The 20021-nt window shown below is 44.6% G+C and overlaps 2 protein-coding genes across 2 annotated transcripts; both read left to right on the top strand.

Annotated features, from left to right (window-relative positions):
• Window positions 1–3405: 3405 nt before the first annotated feature.
• LOC119393272 (acetylcholinesterase-1) lies at window positions 3406–9820 on the top strand. The gene is made up of 3 exons (XM_037660205.2): window positions 3406–5143; window positions 8233–8382; window positions 9088–9820. Exons 1-3 carry the CDS (start codon window positions 3519–3521, stop codon window positions 9284–9286), a joined length of 1974 nt encoding a protein of 657 aa, XP_037516133.1. The 5' UTR covers window positions 3406–3518; the 3' UTR covers window positions 9287–9820.
• Window positions 9821–16501: 6681 nt separating this feature from the next.
• On the top strand, window positions 16502–18764 carry LOC119393342 (acetylcholinesterase-1). The gene is made up of 2 exons (XM_049415868.1): window positions 16502–18051; window positions 18617–18764. The coding sequence occupies exons 1-2, from the start codon at window positions 16502–16504 to the stop codon at window positions 18762–18764; spliced, it is 1698 nt and encodes a 565-aa protein (XP_049271825.1).
• Window positions 18765–20021: the final 1257 nt, after the last annotated feature.

Here is a 20021-nt window from a genome sequence, read left to right as displayed (position 1 = left end):
CAAGTCTCTGCAGCCATCGACTGTGGCTTCTCAAGGACAGCTGGATTTGATAAACCTTCAAAGGCTTGTCCACGAGCCTTGGTTGTCCTGTTGCCTCCTACTGAAACACTGCGATGTCACCTAAAAGATATCTAACAGTCTCATCAGTGTTTTTGTAGCGTGAAAGCGTCGTTTAGCGTTGCGCTAATTATGCTGATTATAGCCTTCACATTACCCATCGTATTAGATTCACATACCTCTGGGGAAAACGTACCCAATGACCATTGGCTAATGTACGCTTACTTTGAGGATCCGGTCCTATAGCGTTAATGTTTATGTGAGTTGGAAAACGGCAACAACATGTGTTTCAAGTCATGCGCAATTTATCTTGAGAGGGTTATTGCACCACATTTTTTCTTTCAGCGCGAGTCTTCTGTTAAGATATCACGCTATATCCTGAAGCAAATTAAAACCAAGATATCAATGCACTTTTCTCCAATAGCTTATATATTTTTCAGCACCATACTGAAAAAAAAGAAAGAAAAGAGAAAAAAAGCCTAGTGCCTAGCTTCCCTTGCTGACAAATCAAGTTTCCGGCGCACATGGCAGAACGTGATTTTACGTTCCATCAGAACAATGCGGGGAATAACTTCAGGGCCCGCCTTTATCATACAAGATCAATCATTGACAAAACGTAGCTGCATGGAAGTTCTGCTTGGAAGGCCTAAAATTTGAGGGAGCGAAATATCAGTCACTCTTAGCAAGAGCATGTTTGACGTATTTCGACAAAAAATTTATCATAATCTTGGCATAGATGTCAACTTCAACTGAGAAAATATTCATGAAATTTATTCATACTATATACGACCAGGGCAACACTTCGCTTCACTCAGTTAAGAGAACAGGCTGGCTTCAGGCAGGGGTATGGCGAAATGAATCACATTCATTTCACTAATCAAGAGACTTCGAGAGGTAAAACCACCTTTCTGTGCAGGTTTGAGATTCAGTAGGGACAGCATCAGTTATGGAGTCACTGCGTTATCAACGAATACAGGAAGCACACTGGAATGTCCCACCACACTTGTATGAGGATTCAACAAATACCATAATTCTTCACGCGAAAATAGGTAAATTGATGGAGATAGATGTTAACCAAGGAGACGAGAGAGACATAAGGGAAGGACATGGAGGTTAACCAGCGCCAAGGAGACAATTAAGCTGCCCTGTGTTAATCACCGCCTGCTTAGAACTATTAAAACGGTTAGATTAGGCAACATTAGTTGGTAATCCAGTCGCTTTGTCTTTTTCACCGTTTTCCGTGAGTGTTTGTTTTTGGCTGGATATATTTCCTTAAAGGAAAAGGCCTAAGCGTTAACGGTGAGCGTCTCGGCAAGCTACAAGGTTTACAGAGGGCATTGTCCTGTTTGAAATCGCTGGGATTGAAGCGCAATGCGCGCACTCCTCGCCGGAATGACAACACTATAAGCTCCAAGAGTACTGCAAGTTCTGGATACCTAGGAGCCAGTATTTGCAATCCTTCGTTAACATCATGGATTGCAGTCTACTTCATCGTAGACAGTCGAATTAGAACCGTACTTTGTGACATTTCGAGATTTGAAACCTGCTGGGTATGCGCGGTGAACGCTGCTACACATGCAAGCGTATTAGTTGTCATCTGTCCTTCCTTTCTCTATTCTCTTCCCCTCCTTTCTACTCCCACGCGTAGGGTAGCAAACCGGATGCAACTTGGTTAACCTCCCTGCATTTCTTTTGCCTTTCTCTCTCTCTGGAAATTGACTAAGAACTGTTATTCTGTTGTATAAACCGAGAGAGATAGCAGCTGAAATTCCAGTGTATCGTTTCTTTAATGTAACCAGCAGCAGGAAATAAGCACATGTGATGCGCGGTAGCAAAATGGCGCAGCGTTTGCCGCACTACTTGCCTTTGTGCAGGAGAATCGTTGCCATTATAGGCAACGATAATCTTAATGATTTATGAAGCTTACGCAATCCGGTGCCGTGGAAGGCCAGATACATGCTGGAAAGGTCTGGAAAAACAACACGAAGGCGGTGCGGAGGGAAACACTGTGGACTTTCCTCAATAAAATGCGACATTAGATGTTTCACTCAGCTATCCAATGGATACGTGACACATAGATATGGCTCACATAACAAAAAGATAGAAAAATGCAGCGGACTTCTGCGACGTTGTCAATCCGTGCCCAAAAAGCTGTATGAACAATTTTTATGGCTCTAATTGTGGGCTTCAAAGGAAAAGAGAGAGAAAAGTAGAGCAAAGACAGGGAGGTTAACCAGGAAGAACGTTGCTTTGCGTATATTTCGTTCCCCATATTTTTATTTTTATGAAATATTTCATGGATCTGGGATTCACTTGAGGCTATGGATATGGTCAGTTGTGTGAAAATACGACTAAACACCGGTGAAAACATTGAAGGACGCCGACCAAGGTGAAAATGACGTTTTGGCCTTTTTTCTCCTTTGTCGGCGTCGTTCAATGTTTTCACCGATGTTTTATCCCGAGCAGACGAGATTTCGTCAGACCTTCGACTTGAACAATTAAACACTGATGTATGTATGTATGTATGTATGTATGTATGTATGTATGTATGTATGTATGTATGTATGTATGTATGTATGTATGTATGTATGTATGTATGTATGTATGTATGTATGTATGTATGTATGTATGTATGTATGTATGTATGTATGTATGTATGTATGTATGTATGTATGTCTTGCAACACTGATTTTTCAACGCACACGTAGTGAGTCATATTCCGATAGTTTAGTACGCGAACGCCTTTACAACGAACCCGAAACACGAATTGTTTATGTGTACACACGCACAAAAAAGAGAAAGCCCACAACATAGTTTATCAGGACAGAGGCATATATCGTCGACATTCCGATTGTTTAAGTCACGCAGTAGACAGATACTGTGTTTCCCCGATCCGCTCAAGCGTTTATCCATGCATGCTCTTCCGGACAGTGGGCTCATCGTCACACGTGTTTCTTCGCTCTCTCTTTGATTTTATTTGAACTTCGGATAAACCCACTGGACACGTTCGACCAGATGCGTTATTCATGCACACAACGTACATCGCACTATTGCTCCCGACGGCGTAGACCGAAGTCGCAAAAATGGAATAAAACAAATGTTCGCTGACGTCAACAGGTATATCTTTCCCCCTTTATGCACCTGCGTCAACGTTCCCCGATGAGTCAACTCAGTAGCGCGCGCCTGTGCAAATCCACTTCTCTGATGCTGTTCTTATACTTTCGACGCCTATAATCGAGTTCTAGCTTTTCCTTTCCTTCTCGATTGCGACGGAATAATTGAGGAAAAATAGGATTACGGCGCCGCGCGGTGGCATCGCCGGGTATCGTCGCGGGGGGGAAGGTTGCTGGCGTGCGTACTCCAACCTTGGCGATCGTCACATGCCAGTTGCCTTGCACACATGAAGAGCCCGAGAAGCGATTCGGCTTAGAGTGCGTGTGTGTTCTTTCCTGTTGCCGGCGATGGAGTCGTGGAAGCCACTTCGTAGACACTGCGGACGGCAGCGATGCCTAGACCCCCTGTTAATGTGGTGCGTTGCCGTGCTGTGCCTTTCGTGTTTAAGTAGTGGCCGTGCCGACGAGTCCCAGGTTCCACTGGTGCGGATCGAAAACGGACTTCTCGCTGGAAAGCGAATCTCAGTGCTGGGCAAAGATGTCGACGCGTTCCTCGGCATACCGTACGCTTTGGCTCCAATAGGCAACCTGCGCTTTGAGAAGCCGCAGCCCGCCGACGCTTGGGAAGGCACGTTTCAAGCTGTCAACAAGCCGCCGCCATGCCGTCAGCTGGACATGCCGTTCTTGGCAGGTACGCGCCTACACTATTCCAACACTACCACGGAGGACTGTCTGTACGCAAACGTGTGGAGGCCTTCGTCAAGTTGTCCCCAATCCGAGTCGTGCGGAGCCAAGCTACCCGTTATTGTGTTCATACATGGCGGAGCGTTGCAATGGGGAGATTCGAGTTTGTTCCTGCACGACCCGTCAGTGTTCGTCGCCGAATCGGACGTCGTGTTCGTCACGTTCAACTACCGCGTTAGCATGTTCGGGTTCCTCTCGGCGAAGAACCCGGACCTTCCAGGTAACACGGGGATGTGGGATCAGGTCCACCTCTTGAAATGGGTTCAGAAAAATATCGAGAAATTCGGCGGCGACCCTACAATGGTGACGATCAAAGGTCAAAGCGCCGGCGCAGTTACAGCCGGCCTTCACGCTACATCGCCGCAAAGTAAGGGTCTCTTCAACAGAATCATCATGGAGAGCAGCACACCGTTATCGCTGTTTCTCACCATGAGTTTCAATGTGGTTGGTCAATTCGTAAACGTCGCCAACGCGCACGGTTGCATCGACAACTCGAAGGACTGGAGGGAAGAGACCCCAGCCATCGTCAACTGTCTCAGGAAAGTTGAAGCTGATGCCATCATCGCCAAATTAAAGGAGGAGACTACCTTCAAGCAGATGTTCCCGATGGTCTTCGGCGACCAGTTCTTTCCCAACGACCCCTTGGATCCAGAAACGTATGCGGATCTACACGTAAAAGAGATTCTGCTCGGAACGACGACGGACGAAGGCACAGTCTTCCTCAACAATATACGTAACGTTGCACCACAGTTTGAAGACTACATATCGGGTAACTACCGCCTTGCCGTGACACTGGCACTGAAGACAATGTTCAACATTCCGTTGTCTCACGCACGAGATATCACAGTTGCCTATTTTGGAGATCAGAGCGTTGAACACAACAGGAAATCCGTTATCGACATTGTCTGCGAGCTATTTGCTGATGCCACGATTTACTGCCCGACACTTATGTTCGCGGATGTTGCGACTCAGCGAGGAGTGAAGGCATATCGTTACATATTCGCCCACAGAGCTTCAGACAGCTACTGGCCAGAGTGGATGGGCGTCACACACGCGGACGATCTGCCTTACACAATGGGCTCATTACTGTTGCCCAAAGACGAGAACTTGTTTACTCCGCCGGTGGGACAAGACCTTCGTGACTTGGTCCTCAAAAAGACCCATACTCAAGCCGAAGAAGACTTCGTCAAGCAGATAATCGCAAGTTGGACGGCGTTTGCCAAACACGGGTGCGTACGTGACTTGGTAGAACTGCCTCTACCGAGAGCCTTTCTGTGGCTTAATCGCCACACTTTAGGCATTTACATAAAGCTAATGCCATTATTGCGGTTGCCAATTTGCATGTTCAACCAAGAAATTTAGGGTAAAAGCTACGACGCAGCAAATCGAGGTCAGTTTATTTATTTATTTATTTATTTATTTATTTATTTATTTATTTATTTATTTATTTATTTATTCATTTATTTATTTATTTATTCATTCATTTTTCTTTGCAAGCTCAAGGCCAACGGCATTATTCCTGGATTTTTTATGGTTTTTCTGTCAGGCGCACCTACATGACAGAGATATAATGATGCGATGAAAGGAGTTCGCCATTAGCACGGAGATTTAGTTTGTTTTTCAGACTCATGTGGACTCGTACAAACGAAAAATGTACGATCGCAAAGTGGATGCAGAAGCAAGAGAAAAGGAATATAGATAGTAGAACTATCGCAGTTGACAAAGCGGTGATCTTATTGAAAAATATCGTTAATGTGGAAGTGAACGTTCCTAACACAGAGAAGAGTCACTTCCTTTATGCGGTGAAATAGAATAGGTTCGGCCAGTCACTTCCCATTTAAGCGTAGGGCCGCAGTTTTGAATAACTTTCAGTCGCTTTCTATGTATTTCATACCTTTTTCTGTTGAAACGTTCTTCCCGCTGTTCGTGTCCATTTTGTCAGACAGCACGTTTCCTAATGGCTCTAGAGTTATTTTCACCACATTCGATCCTTCAAGGCTGCTTTCATTAATGTGGTTCGCGTTCATTTTAGGGATTAAACTGAAAAGTAATTACACCAATTTCTAATAACACCACACCTTTTAATTGTAAGTTTACCTATCAAACAACCGCCACGCGGACGCAGTGATTACGGTGCCCGTCTGCTGACCCGAAAGATGCGGGTTCGATGCCGACCAGCCGCGGCGGTCGCATTTTGATGGAGGCAAAATGTTAGCCGTCCGTGTAATGTGCGATGTCAGTGAACGTTAAAGAACCCCAAGTGGTCGAAAATTTCCCCAGCCCTCACTGACGTGCCCCATAATCCTATGGTCGTTCTGCCCCGTGAAACTCTATAAATAGTTACTAACTTCTGAAACAAAGAAGCGTCCTAACAAAATGACATTTGCCATGCCTCTTGAAGAGTATATGAACATTTTTAAATATTATTTCCACACAGTTTGCTGGGAAATACAATGTATTGCAATTATACGTACTTTCGTTCAAGAATTATCAAAAAGTTTTTAATTGGGGGTCCATATTGAGGCAATAACTTTTGTGCTGCGGCATTCTGCAATTCTAGCGGTTAAGCAGTTCAAATGAGGAAAATAAATAAAATGAGTAGAGCACCAAGAGCTGATCTAGCATGTAGCCATTTTATATTCTGTATGTATTCCTGGCAGTAGTTGGCAATTATCCAGACAGGCATTACCGCTAGTAGCTAGATGTTAACGTGTTCAGATAACGCAGCCCGCCGAAGTTATTGGCAAGGATACAAGACATAGCAGCTGGCAGGTGGGGATCAATGACTTCGCATAGAACAGACAGAAAAAAAGCAAGAATCGCATATCGCTGCTATAAAAAGACATGCAGCAGTGAGATTATTATTATTATTATTATTATTATTATTATTATTATTATTATTATTATTATTATTATTATTATTATTATTATTATATAGACGATCGTTATTGTATTGTTATTTTCGCGTGCGCCAGCTCGGAGCTTACGGTTGTTCTTGGCCACTTTAAATGATTGATTGATTGATTGATTGATTGATTGATTGATTGATTGATTGATTGATTGATTGATTGATTGATTGATTGATTTCTCATCTGTGTTTTGCTCGTATTTATCTAGATGTTGAGAATAATCTTACGCTGTCTTTTATTGAAGTAAAATCAACGCAAGGTGCTGTTTGTACAACACTAGATGTTGCCAACAACAGCTACCCGTCTTCCCTTGGTTACCACTATTCCACAGTAACACAATACCAAAATTAATACAATACTATCATAGTACTGTATGAATTCAACAAATACTTGCTCTTCGCACCTTCCGCACCTTCTGTACTCGTCATGTACTTGGATACCAGATTAAAATTAAGTTGTAGTTTATAGACATTCTGTGCAACAATTGCCCATTTTATTATTGTTATTTTTCTTGCACTCGTAAATGTGTTTAGATTTATGCTGGTACTTCGCGCGAGACAGCTGACGCACAATCAAACAAAAGATTACAAAGATGCAGCGCTTCATTTGTCGGTTGTTTTGAGACTGCATTATGTACTATTATGACTAAATGGTTTTAACTAGCCCGAATCATCCACCTCATTTTGGTGGAGGTATTGACCTTTACATATGTGATTTACGAGCGCGAAGCATGTCGCAGTACTCATGGTCACACCCCCTGTACATTTTTAAGATAATTTTCTTTTACTGGTGAGCGGCTCTTGTTTACACGACAACGGTTTCGCGCAAATGGCTTTCTCACGAGGACCTAAAAGAAAGAAGTTGCGCGCGATGTTTCTTGCAAGGATTTGTATTTCGTTCTCTCCATTCCTGCGCCACATTGTATTTATTTTGGACACGAAGGCTCTTCTGCCTCTGTGCTTTTCTGCCCCTGTGCTTCTGCCCCTGTGTAATTTGCATTATTGAAATGACTTTTTTTTTAAACCTGTATTTTATTGTTCAAAATCCAGCCTACTGTCTAAACCCTATGGCAGGAACCTATAGCTGTTTCATATAACACTGAACGCTGGCGGGTTGCTTGCACACGACAAAGAAGACCAGATCGGGAATTTGGAACAATATCTTAAGCAGCGCTTCAGGAAATAACATTGATAGGCAAATTGAATGCAGGAAATGACCACAGATTTTGAAATGGAGCGAAAGTGAATCCGCCAGTGCAAAGCTTAAGACGTTTTGCTACTGTAAATGAGAGTTATTAGCAGAAATTTCTGTTCAGCACGTTAAGTTCGACTGGTAACAATGCATACTACATCCGTGTAACCCTCTTTCCATTTGTTTTGACGTTTTCGTTCTCTCTTCTTCTCCTCTAGGACGCCTGCAATGGTAACACCTGGAGACAAGTGGCCAGCGCACTCGACTAGCAGTACGCTGCTCGTAAGCCTCAAACCTGGCAGCTTCAACGTGACAGCAGAACAGCGCAGGTCACGTTGCAACCTTTGGAAGCCATTGCTGTTGCGCAAGTAAGTCAAAATGCTGTACTATTGGCATTTCATTTATTTCCACACTTTTCCACACTTCCTTACTAATGATTGTCACCGACATAAAGGTGTGCATAAAAACGCGTGTACATACATATAAACACATAGACATAAGTAAAGAGCTCTAGATTTGACGGTAATGCGAAACTCGATTTCGTGTACATTTCTCGAATGAAACTTTATATTCTTTTAGGTGATATCGACAATTTACAACGCAAATAAATTGTCGCACATGTATTGATTCTGCCTAAACAAAGCCGAGTTATCGCCCCATATGCTGCGAATTTTAATAATAGTCGGAAAAATTTGCAGTAGTAAGCGGTTTAAAATAGAAAAAGCACGCTAAAATATATGTGTTTATATTATTTAGCCATGAGAAAGAGTGAGAACAACTGCTTTCATATTATAAGCATATTAGAAATCAATATCTTCATATTCAAAAAGTAAGGTGTGAGCGGGGCCGGCCGCTTGCGGCGTAAGTTTCCTGGTGCGTCAAGAATAGTAACGTCACATGGCATTCAAATTGTTCGATTACTCTCCCTTATCAAATGACGTGCGATTACTGCCGCAAGGGCACGGCGAGCGTTAGTGAAGCTTGTTTCTTAAATCAAACAATACGCACACAAACACACGTTTGCTAGCAGAATCGTTTCACATTGTTGTTTTATTATTTTCTCTTTAACTTAGGTCCTCATCGCACAGTTCATCGCACCAAGCAACCCAGAAACCCACCACCGCGAAACCCAGTTCCCAGACACCAAAGGCAAAGATCTCGCCCGACAAGGCGAACTCAGTCTTCAAGAAACGACCATCGTCGAGTACCATCAATCTCCCGTCAAGTCTGGTTACAGTTGCCCTCGCCTTACTTACAACTTCCCGGTGGTGATAAAAGACAGTTGTACAAATGTCTCTTCCTACTTACACTGCCTCTTATGCAGCGCAGCGAGTGACGCAACGAGAGCCATATAGGACAATACCATAGTACTCAGAACAACGTCATAAACGCCACAAACGATAGGCCGGCATGTTACGTAATCAAAGCGCTATTCAAAGAATGAACCTTACCACTTTTCGCGCTCATGCTTTGTCTAATCGCTGTTGGCATTCGCAAACATCGACCTCCAAAAGTGATGTCGCTGCTGTAGGTATTGGAATCTTGCCTTGTGTAGGCAGCTTTGGTGAAGTCGTGCGAGCCTGAAACCGATTCACTAAGTGAGTGTGTTGTGCTGCAAAAGGTTGATCGAGTTCTTCATGATATCGTCCCATTTGACAACCTCTTGCTAGACGTGTAACGGCTGCATGCGTCAAGTCCAGTTTCATCTAAAAGGAGTATAAATGCTCTCAGGAAGAGGAAGTACTAGTTCCTAATCCTATCCTTACAAAGTCTCTTCAAATGTATACTGTTTGCCTGTGAGTATGACGGTGAGTATATATGAAGTTAATAAACGATTTCAAACAACCAATTGTAATCTCTTCAGGCGAACGCGTGGATTCCTTAAGCCTTAGGTTTGATCACTGCGAGCCTGAAGTACCTACTTGACAATTTCGTTGACTCTTTTCAACTATAGAATGTTTTCACCTTAGAATAGAATCTTTTCAACTTTTCAACGGTGACACTGAAGAGTGGCTAATGCGCAAATATTTTTCTTTACACATGTGCTATGTCTCGATGATTTCTCTTAAGGCCCAACCGCATGCACGCGATTTTCGAGCGACGGCGACGAGCGACAGCGACAAACGGGCTCTGTCGCGCTGTCGCGTCGCGACCGGAGCACCCACATGTTTGCGACAAAGTGTCATGGTTGCTCGATTGCAAACTATTGCGTGTACGCAGGTAAATTGCAAAAAAAGAATTACAAAGTAGATGAATGACAACATGACAAATTTATTATTGTCTTGTGTGAGATAAGGAAGACATAAAAGCGTTTCGTGACTCTCTTTTTTCGCAATGTCATGTTTAACCGCGACAGTAGTATCTGCTGTGATCTCGAGGGGGCGCCCGGAAGCGTACGCTACCTATCCTAATACGATTATGAGTGCAAAACAGCGCAGCCGACAGGAGGGGACTGAAGAGTACACATGTACCAACACACATGTACCAACACGCCCAATCCTACAGTCTTCTATCCTAATACGTCGCACCTTGCAAACTGCGTTACATTTGGTTTAGTCCACGAGGCGCATCTCTACAACGTTTCCTCTTGCTGTCGTGCAAGGTTAAGGAAAGCAGCAGCGCCTCACATCGCTGCCTCGCAAGAAGGGCCACCTCACACGACGACGTTGACATTGCAGCAAGCTACCACCGAAACATCAAAACGAACCGTCGATCAAAATTAACGACAAAATACGGCCGCTGCCTTGATCTCCGCGTGAGATGGGGCTGTAAATAAGGTAGTCTGTAACTTGCATTCCTTGAAGTACACGCCGATTAGAAGCATCAAGAGCAAATTGCAACTGAAGCGAGGGTCAGAGATGCTGCCATGTTGCCGGATATTGTCATGCTCACTTCCGGCGACAAGCGATTTTTTCTGGTTTTCCAGAAACCTGCGACGCGACAAGCGACAGCGATGGATGGCTCTCCGCGACAGCGTATCATGTCGCTCGTCGCCGTCGCTCGAAAATCGCATGCATGCGGTTGGGCCTTTATGAGTTGATTCTTATGGCGGTGAATGATAGTGCAATCCTCAAAGCAAGGTTCACAACCACATGCACCCCAACCATGTGCATGACATTGTTGTCCCTTCTTCCGATGTCGAAATTGTCGATTACTGATGTTGTCCCTGAATGTCTGCCTACTTTTCAAGAGGCATATGTTATCAAAAAAATTATTCCCATGCACCGTTATCCACAATTAGGCTTAGCGAAGCGCGTGGAAATTTCGCAAAGGATTCCGTTTCTATGCATTTATCAGTCAAGTTACTGCACAAGTCTGCAAAAGCACGTGATGACTGGGAGCTAAAATCGCCTCTCTAGAAAACCAGCAAAAGAAAAAATTACCTGGCACTTTGAACGACATGTCTTTTTTTATATTAACTACAGGAAAATTCAGAAGCTTCCGTAAAAAATGCAACAAATTTCAACGGCATTGTGGCACTGCTATCACCTTCGAAAACTGCGGTAAAGCAATTTTTCTCGAGCTTACATAGAGTTACGTAAGATAGCAGCCACTTAGCGTTGCGCTAATTGCGACAGGTGATGTGGGGGGAATTTTTTTCTGCAGAAGGAAATGCGGGACGTATGTGCCCCGCACACACACAAAGGGTTAACTGCTTTAACCGCCGGCAGGGACCGAACCTGCAACCTTCAGCTAACGCGCCCGATGCTCTACCAATTGAGCTACGGCGGCGGTTCCTTGTTCACCCCAATCGTTCCTTGTTCACCCCGTACCAAAAAACTATCATCATCATCAACGAGTATGCGCCACAGAAATTGGGTAAATCCCACTATATACTCACCCCTGTTCCACTAAATATTAAGAAGGCAACAGTTAGCCCAACAAACGGGTATGTGCCAGAGAAATTTGTGCGGCGTATCAGAAAACTATCGTCATCATAAACGCGCATATGCCAGAGAAATTGGGTAAATCTCACTATACACAACTTCTACTAAAAAGGAAGAAGGAAACAGTTAGCCCAACAAATGGCGTGCGCGTTACCATAGTCACATTACTGTCACGTGATACTTTGTGGTTATAAAAGCTAGTGTACAGCTCGCGCCTAAATATAGACAGACATGGGTCGCCCGAAGGTAAATCGCCCTCCCGAGGAAGAAGCCGTGATACGAGAAGCAAGGCTTGCCGCTGCGCGATAACTGCAAGGGCAGCGTCGATAGGATCCGGAATATCATGCCCAAGAAACGGAACGGAAGAGACTGCGGTGGTACGAAGATCTCGAATACGGAACGCGTAAACGCGGGTCCGATACTGCTCGTATGCGTGCTCTGCGGCAAGATCCAGCCTTCCGGGAAGCGGAGCGAGCCCGTGCTTTACCGGTGGCACCGACGCAAGGTTTCAGCGTGAGTTCCTTTCGTTGGAAGTCTGACATTTTTGAAGCAAAGTTTGAGCATGGGCTAGTTGGTATTCCATTTCAAATGTGATTACAGCGCAAGGTAATACAAGGGACAAAGAGACCAACGAAGACGAGCGGGTCGTGGACGAAAAGGTCGTGGACATTTTCGTCAGGCATGCGATCGCCTTTGGTTCAACAGAAACTTGTCGACTCTTAGCACTGTGCGGTCAACGAAGAAGCGCGGCCATGGCTTGCATGTGCTGCAGGAGCTCTTCCCCGACGGTATAGGACCGAGCTGTTCAAGAAAAAATTCAACATCGCTACAGCCAAGTTCAAGCAAAAGTTCAAGCAAAATTTCAACATCGCTACAGCCAAGTTCAAGCCGGGTTAAAGCAAAAGTTCAAGCAGAAGTTTTGCTTAGATACAGCAGTAAATAAGCATAAGGCCGATGTGCTTCCCTGTGTATCGAGCATTGCGCGGCTTAGTGCAAGCTTTGAGACATTTTTTTTTTTTCATTTTCCAGGTTCCTGCCCAATATGTCAGAACTGCCAAGATACTTTGGTACACTAAGCTGACGAGACACAATGAAATATAACATTCGCGCTTTAGTGACAGTGGTAAGTTACGGGTCGTGAATTGAGAATGTCTACCATATGCGCGCCTCTTTTTTTATTGATATGATGTAGAAGGAGATGTTGACGCACAAATAAGCCAATGGCTACTCCTTAGCTCTTGACTGGATCGAGCATATAGCAAGAAATAAATGTACAAGCAGTAGTACATGGAAAATAAACACACGAGCACACATATCAAACAACACCATCGTAATGTAAAGGACAACGTCCGAAAGGCACTTAATGTCTCTGATAATGTATCTGGTCATCACTTAATTGAATCCGCACATATACATACATATAATAATATAATACATAGCTTTTAAAGTTTAACTTTTGCAAAGTGGCTGGAGAGTTTATTATTTGTCGTATGAATATGCATACATATAATACATAAAATAAGTTATGAAAAAATCCGTAAACAGGGGGTGGGTGCTCGAGCCCAACGTTTCGACAAGTGGACTTGTCTACGGATTTTGTCTACGGTTTACGGATTTTTTCATCGCAGCTTCCATCTTCCACTTCCTGCCGTTTTTTGGATAAACTAAGTTAGACATATGACAAGTGATTTATGAACCAAAGTGAAGTGATGTGAACATAAATTCTTTAATAATTGCCAGCAATACCGCTGTCTTCTAAAAAGCGTGCTGACGCTTTGAAAGCGCATGTCTGTAAAGCTCTGGTTGTCCACGGGCCCAGAAGTTTCTTCATACTGAACGGTCTGCGGTATAATGTCGTCAGTTTCGATTTAATACGGCGTCTCGGCGTACCATGATGTGGGCAGTCCAGAAGAAGGTGACATGCATCTTCATCTACAAAGCCACATTAGCACTTTGCACTTTCAGTTCTGTAAATTCCATGTAAAAGATGTTTTGTGTATGCGGTGCCTAGCATTGGTGAAAAAGTGTCTCCATAGTTCTATCTAAGGCTAGCGTAATTTTCAATTGCGTGCCATCCCATCCTTATTCTTCGGTGGATTTCCTTTACGTGTGTAGGTTACTCTGAATTCATGCTTGTGATGCGCTGCAGGTAGACAAGGAGGAATAAAAACCAGGAAACAACACAGGGTGATGCGCAAACTCACAACTACGAACATTTTGTCTAGATCTACACACACTTCACCAATATAAGGGTTCGGTTGTCTACCATGAAATCTCGCTCTTTCGCCGGATCACCTAGCATTATCTTTGTCTTCATTTTCAACGCTCGTTTGGCGCGTTTATTTCTTCAATAATTTTTGCAGTTCCCCACCGTCATTATTATGTCGTCTGTAGACCGTAAATTGCCAAGATATCCTCTATTCATAATGCATGCGAGGGGTTATTGGTCAGCTGCCAGCTCGTAAAAAAATCAGGTTCACTCTAAGAAGAAAAGGAGTATGTGTGACTCCTTTCGGGTAGTCCGGACTTGCCAATGTATGTGACTCTCTTTAAAAAGGCGAGTTACCTCTCTTATGGGTCACACGACTCTCAGTATAATGACCCCCAAAGAGAGTTGACGGGCCTCTTTAAAGAGAGTCATATACGTGGAAAGTCAGGACTACCCGAAAGGAGTCAAAGGACTCTTTTCTTAGTGTGTGTTACGTGACGCCAGCTGGCGAAAAAGAGCGTTCCCCACTTGCTGTCATGGCTACAGGCGGCGCTGACTAACATTACCAGGCCCAAAGGCACAGAAATACGTGGTAAAGTGGACAGGAGAGCGTCTGCCGCCGTACCTCAGTTGGTAAAGCATCGGACGCGTTATCCGAAGGTTGTAGGTTTGGTCCATACCGGTGGAAATGTTGCTTTACCAGCCGCTTTAATTCATTTCCATTTGTCGTAACTACTGCACTGCACTTAAAGACTACAAATAATCTCCCATGCACTTTCCTCAGTTTCATTGTCTGCTGGCTTCATTAGGTTACAATCAGCTATAAATATTCGTCAAATGTATTAGCATAAATGCTTGTCATAAGTTATTCGCCTGAAATAAAGAAAAAAAGAATAAACCTACACAGCAAACAAAAATACGCCAGCCAGTTCCACGGAAAGCGAAGCGGTAAGCGTGAGGGTAGTGCGGGTAGAATAAGGCAACCTGGTCCTATTTTGAGCACCATCATAATAATTTCAAGCGTCGTCATTCGTCATTTCGTTTTGTTTCTTTTGTCACGCCCACCTCTGGTCACGTGACCTGAGTGACGCCAACTACTGCTACTGCTACTACTTCTACTACTACTACTGCTACTACTACTACTACGACGACGACGACGGCACAGGGTAGACTAAGACAGATTAGCTGTAAAAAATCTAGATTTTGAATTACAAACAAGTGAACGACTCCTAAGATACAGCCCTGTAATTTTTATGGTACTTTTGATGTTCCCGTCCGTTTAGGGAGCGACAACCTGCTTTTGCTATTCTTTCTTCATTTCGATATCATTTGTTCTTGAGTCAAAGTGAAGGTGACCTCGTCTAATCCGCCTTACAAGTCACTCGGGAACGAAACCTCCATGACACACGTGTTAAGCGCCACGTGCTTTTTTAGAGCAGGGTTGGCCGTCATGCACCCTTGCAAAGTCAACGGTTCACATGTATAAATCCCATCAATTCTACTTTCACCCACCCTAAGCTCACTTTTTTTTGTAACTTTGTTTAATAACAGGCGAGAAAAAAGTGAACGGTATAACGCAAAAAAAGAAAGAATCAGAAGAGACGACATAGCCCCGCAATCAGGTTCACAGATCGGACGCACGTCTCTTAGGCAGCACGAACGATTATGGAGCGAAAAAAAAAATAAAACGAACAAAATCCCAATGATAATTCGTTCGTGCTTGTCCGGCCGAAAACGAAATCGAGAACGGCCTCTTCGCCGAGTGGAGTTCTCCGGCCGTCATGTTAGACGGGCGACTGCAGGGATTAGGCGATACGAAAAGATTTGCAGCCAAGTCTAAGATAAAGTTGCGGTTCAAGTTTTCTGTTTTCGTTTTGCGCTTTAAATGCCTCAATACATCGAACCTTCTGAACAGGAGTCGCGAACAGCCGCCAGCCTATCAAACGTTATCTTCAAGAACATTCTTGGCCAAGGTATTTCTTTAAAAAGTTCTTCGCCACGGACAACTTCCTTAATAATAACTGAGGTGCGTTCCATCGGCTGTTGGCCTTTAAGAAAAACCGCATTGTAATTTGGCCATTACTAGCCGCAATAATGGCGATGGTCCGCTCACACAGCCGTGGTCGTTTCGGCAAACTTCAACACCCAATCTGACGTCACGGTTTCGTGTGTAGACTTTATAAACATTAAGCGTCCTATGACAGAACACGATACGAAGTAAGGGAAAGCTGCGGTAACTCGCACAACTACGTTCAGCTAAAGTACCAACACACATAAAGAGGAAATTCACTCATAAATGCCAGCGGCGTCTCGCTATAAGAAGAGGCGATGCACCGGCCCTCTCCCAAGCATTTCTCTTTTACCCGCTGCCGTTCAGCGAACAGAGAAGAAATGCTGCTCCTCTGTGTGTTGTGTACTGCATTCACATACTGCGCTGGTGCTAGCGTCCCAGTGGCGCAAACAAGTGCGGGACTCGTTTCTGGAAAGCGAATCCTCGTGAACAAGAAGTTGATCGATGCTTTCTATGGCATTCCGTACGCCGAGCCACCCGTAGGTGAACTCCGCTTTCAGAAACCACGGCCCGCAAGGCCATGGAAAGGAGTGTACAACGCCACGACGAAGCCGGTGCCATGCTTGCAGCTAGACCTGAGGTTCCAAGAAGACGTCTCGTTGCGCTACGACAAGGCCTCGGAAGACTGCCTTTATCTGAACGTATGGAGACCCGCCCTTCGTGGGTGCCAGAACCTACGCTGCCGCGCCAAGCTACCCGTGATTATATTTGTCTATGGAGGAGGCTTCCAATGGGGAGATTCCAGTCTTGTCATCTACGACATGGAAGAGTTCGTCTCCAAGACAGACGTGATTTTCGTCACTTTCAACTATCGCATCGGCATCTTCGGTTTCCTGACGAGCAACACCGAGCAAGCCCCCGCGAACAACGGCTTGTGGGACCAGAATCTTGCCTTGAAATGGGTGAAGAGAAACATCGCGAACTTTGGCGGCGACCGCAATGACGTCACCTTTGCAGGACAAAGTGCTGGAGGAATCTCCGTCGGCTTCCACGCCATCTCGCCACAGAGCCGAGGGTTGTTCAACAAGATGGTCATGCATAGCGGAACAGCTCTGAGCGCCATTCTTTGGAAGACCCAGAGCTCCGTTGCCAAAATGCGTAACATGGCAGGAGAGCTGGGTTGCTACAACGTTACGAGGTCCGAGAATGAACAGACAGCCGACACAGTAGCGTGTCTGAAGAAACTAGACGCCAATGTGATTATGGACGCCGTGAGGAGGCAGGACACTGCTAACCAGATGTTCTTTCCCGTCTTCGGCGACTCCTTCATGCCTGACGACCCTCAAGTGGCGGCTACTTGGGCGTCAGTGAACGTGCAAAGCGTTCTGCTGGGAACAACTCAGGACGAAGGCACATTTTTTGTAGACAACCTGGCTTACCTGAGCCCGCAACTCGAACTCGTCCTCAAACAAGACTACAGGCTCGCCGTCATGGCGTTCATGGCGACGACGTTTGGAATACCATTCAAGCACGCCAGGGGCATAGTGGCGGAGTACTTCGGAGATTACGACGTCGAGCATGACAGCGACTCCGTGTTCGCCATTTTCTCGAAGATCATAAGCGACTCTCTGTTCGATTGTCCCACGCACTTCGCCGCCGATCTGATATCCAGAAAAGGCATTCCGACATACCGGTACCTCTTCGCTCATCGACCGTCATTCAGCCTGTGGCCAGAACGCTTCGGTGTGGCGCACTCTGACGACATCTATTTCTTCTACGGAACTAATTCCCAATTAGCTGACCAAACGAAATACACAGATGCCTTAGATTCGGCAGGACGGAAAGTGCTTTCAGCCGTCGTCGTTCCAAAAGAAGAGCAGAGTTTCACGGATGAGCTGATGAAGCTGTTATACAAGTTTGCAAAATCTGGGTGAGTGCGCTTTTACTGTAATGTAGGCAATTTACCTAAACTCCCATGAAGAGATTGCACGCTTAACAACTGCGCTACGTACATCTTGTAAAAATGTGACGTGCTTAGAACAAAACGCAAATATGTACATTTTCATTTTCGTAGCATTTTACCAAAGTGTTGTTCACCTAAGGCACCTTCAGTAGGGCACGTAAGGCGTAAATTTGTCGAATATGAGGCATTGTTTGCTGCTTAATTAAATGGCTTGAAGTTTCAAGCATTACCCAGCTGAATGTCTTTCGTGCAATATCATAATATAAATAATCGGGATAAATTGCATAAAGGTTGCTTACTATATTACGTCTTGTAGCTTACAGGTTATATAATACGGTTCAGTTGAAGTCACGGTTATAGTATGAAGATCATTAAATCTCGTACTCGGAGAGCGAGACGATTTAGGTGTGACGACGTAAATAAATCACTTGCTGAGGCGTGCTTTTTATGTCCGTGCTTGACGACATAAAACTTGTCGCGATCTTTGGGACTTGATTTTCTGACCATGTATATTCATTTTGTGTTTACGCAGGAAACCAAGTTCACCACAACGAGTCACTTCCTGGCCGCCCTACGTAGCGCCCACGTACCAAAGTTTGATTCTTCGTCCAAACAACTTTACCACTGCGAGAAGTAAAGAGCGCTGCGAACTCTGGAAGCCGTACCTCTACCACGAATAAAATTATATTTAAAGTATATTCATTGCGTACATGCCTCTTATTCTCAACCTCTTGTAGCCTGATTGCTCACCGGCACAATGTTCTAGTGGTCATGGTGCTCGACTGCTGATCCTGAGGTCGCGGGATCGAATCCCGGCCGTGGCGGCCGCATTTTTGATGGAGGCGAAAATGCTTCAAGCCCGTGTACTTAGATTTAGGTGCACCCTAAAAAACCCCAATTGTTCGAAACTTCCGCAGCCCTCCACTACGGCGCCCCTCATAGTTATAACGTGCTTTTGGAACGTTAAACCCCAACAATCAATTAACTGATTGCTCAGAAAGCCGCATTTTGGCCTGGAGGAGGAGGATACAACTTTATTCAAAAGAAATTTCATGGGTTTGGAGCTGGCCGCTTGTCTGCGGCGACCTCTTCTGCCCATTCAATGACTGCTTTCTGCAGTTTTTCGTCGGGGGACCGTATTAAGGTCTCGAGCATTCGAGCTTCCAACCAGAAAGCGACGAAGGCGCCGCTGAAGTTACTGCCGTCAACCGGCCTCGCTGAGCGGCTATGACAATCCGGTGCTTTAGTGTATGTGTTTTTTTTTTATTAATTTTTACTCTTCCTCTCATTCTTTTCTTTCTTACCGTTCTGTCCCCCTTTCCCTTCCCCAGTGCATGGTAGCGAATCGGATAATTTTCTGGTTCCGCACTTTTCACTTAACGTTCTTCATTATCTCTGTATTTTGCTGCAATTAGTACTTCAATTATAAATGCTTCTTTGTGAGCTAAGAACATCCAAAATCACATCACTTCACTGCATCAAGTGATTTATGGATTAGACTAAGAAAACTTAAAAAAGGCTTCTAGCACAAAACAGTCACTGTATCTGCATCTTTTTGCACTAGACACACTCAGCCTGGGTAGGTGAACCAACCTGTCGCTAGCTTTATACCGGTCTTCAAAGTGTTAAATATTGCAGAGATGGAAAATTCAAGACATGCGCCTAAGTGGATAAGGCCGCATATGTTTTTTTAATCGTAAAACCTCCTCGGGAGCACAATGTTCAAGGCGTTTTTACCACGTAATAAATGGTGACAGGTTTTTGCCACACATAAACTTTGAAATCAACATTTTGTAAGCGTCCCGCTCGGACTCATAAGTTCGCATTCAGTGCGTTGCGAAATCGCGACAACCGGCTCGACAGGTTCAGCTAGTCGACACTCCCACATTGTGACTCACACCAACTGCACCATCGTATATCCACTTGTTCCACGTGTG

This window comes from Rhipicephalus sanguineus, chromosome 5 (genome assembly GCF_013339695.2).
Source record: "Rhipicephalus sanguineus isolate Rsan-2018 chromosome 5, BIME_Rsan_1.4, whole genome shotgun sequence".
Lineage (NCBI taxonomy): Eukaryota > Metazoa > Arthropoda > Arachnida > Ixodida > Ixodidae > Rhipicephalus > Rhipicephalus sanguineus.
Note: the sequence above shows the minus strand (reverse complement) of the source record. Positions and strands in the feature narration are given on the sequence as shown.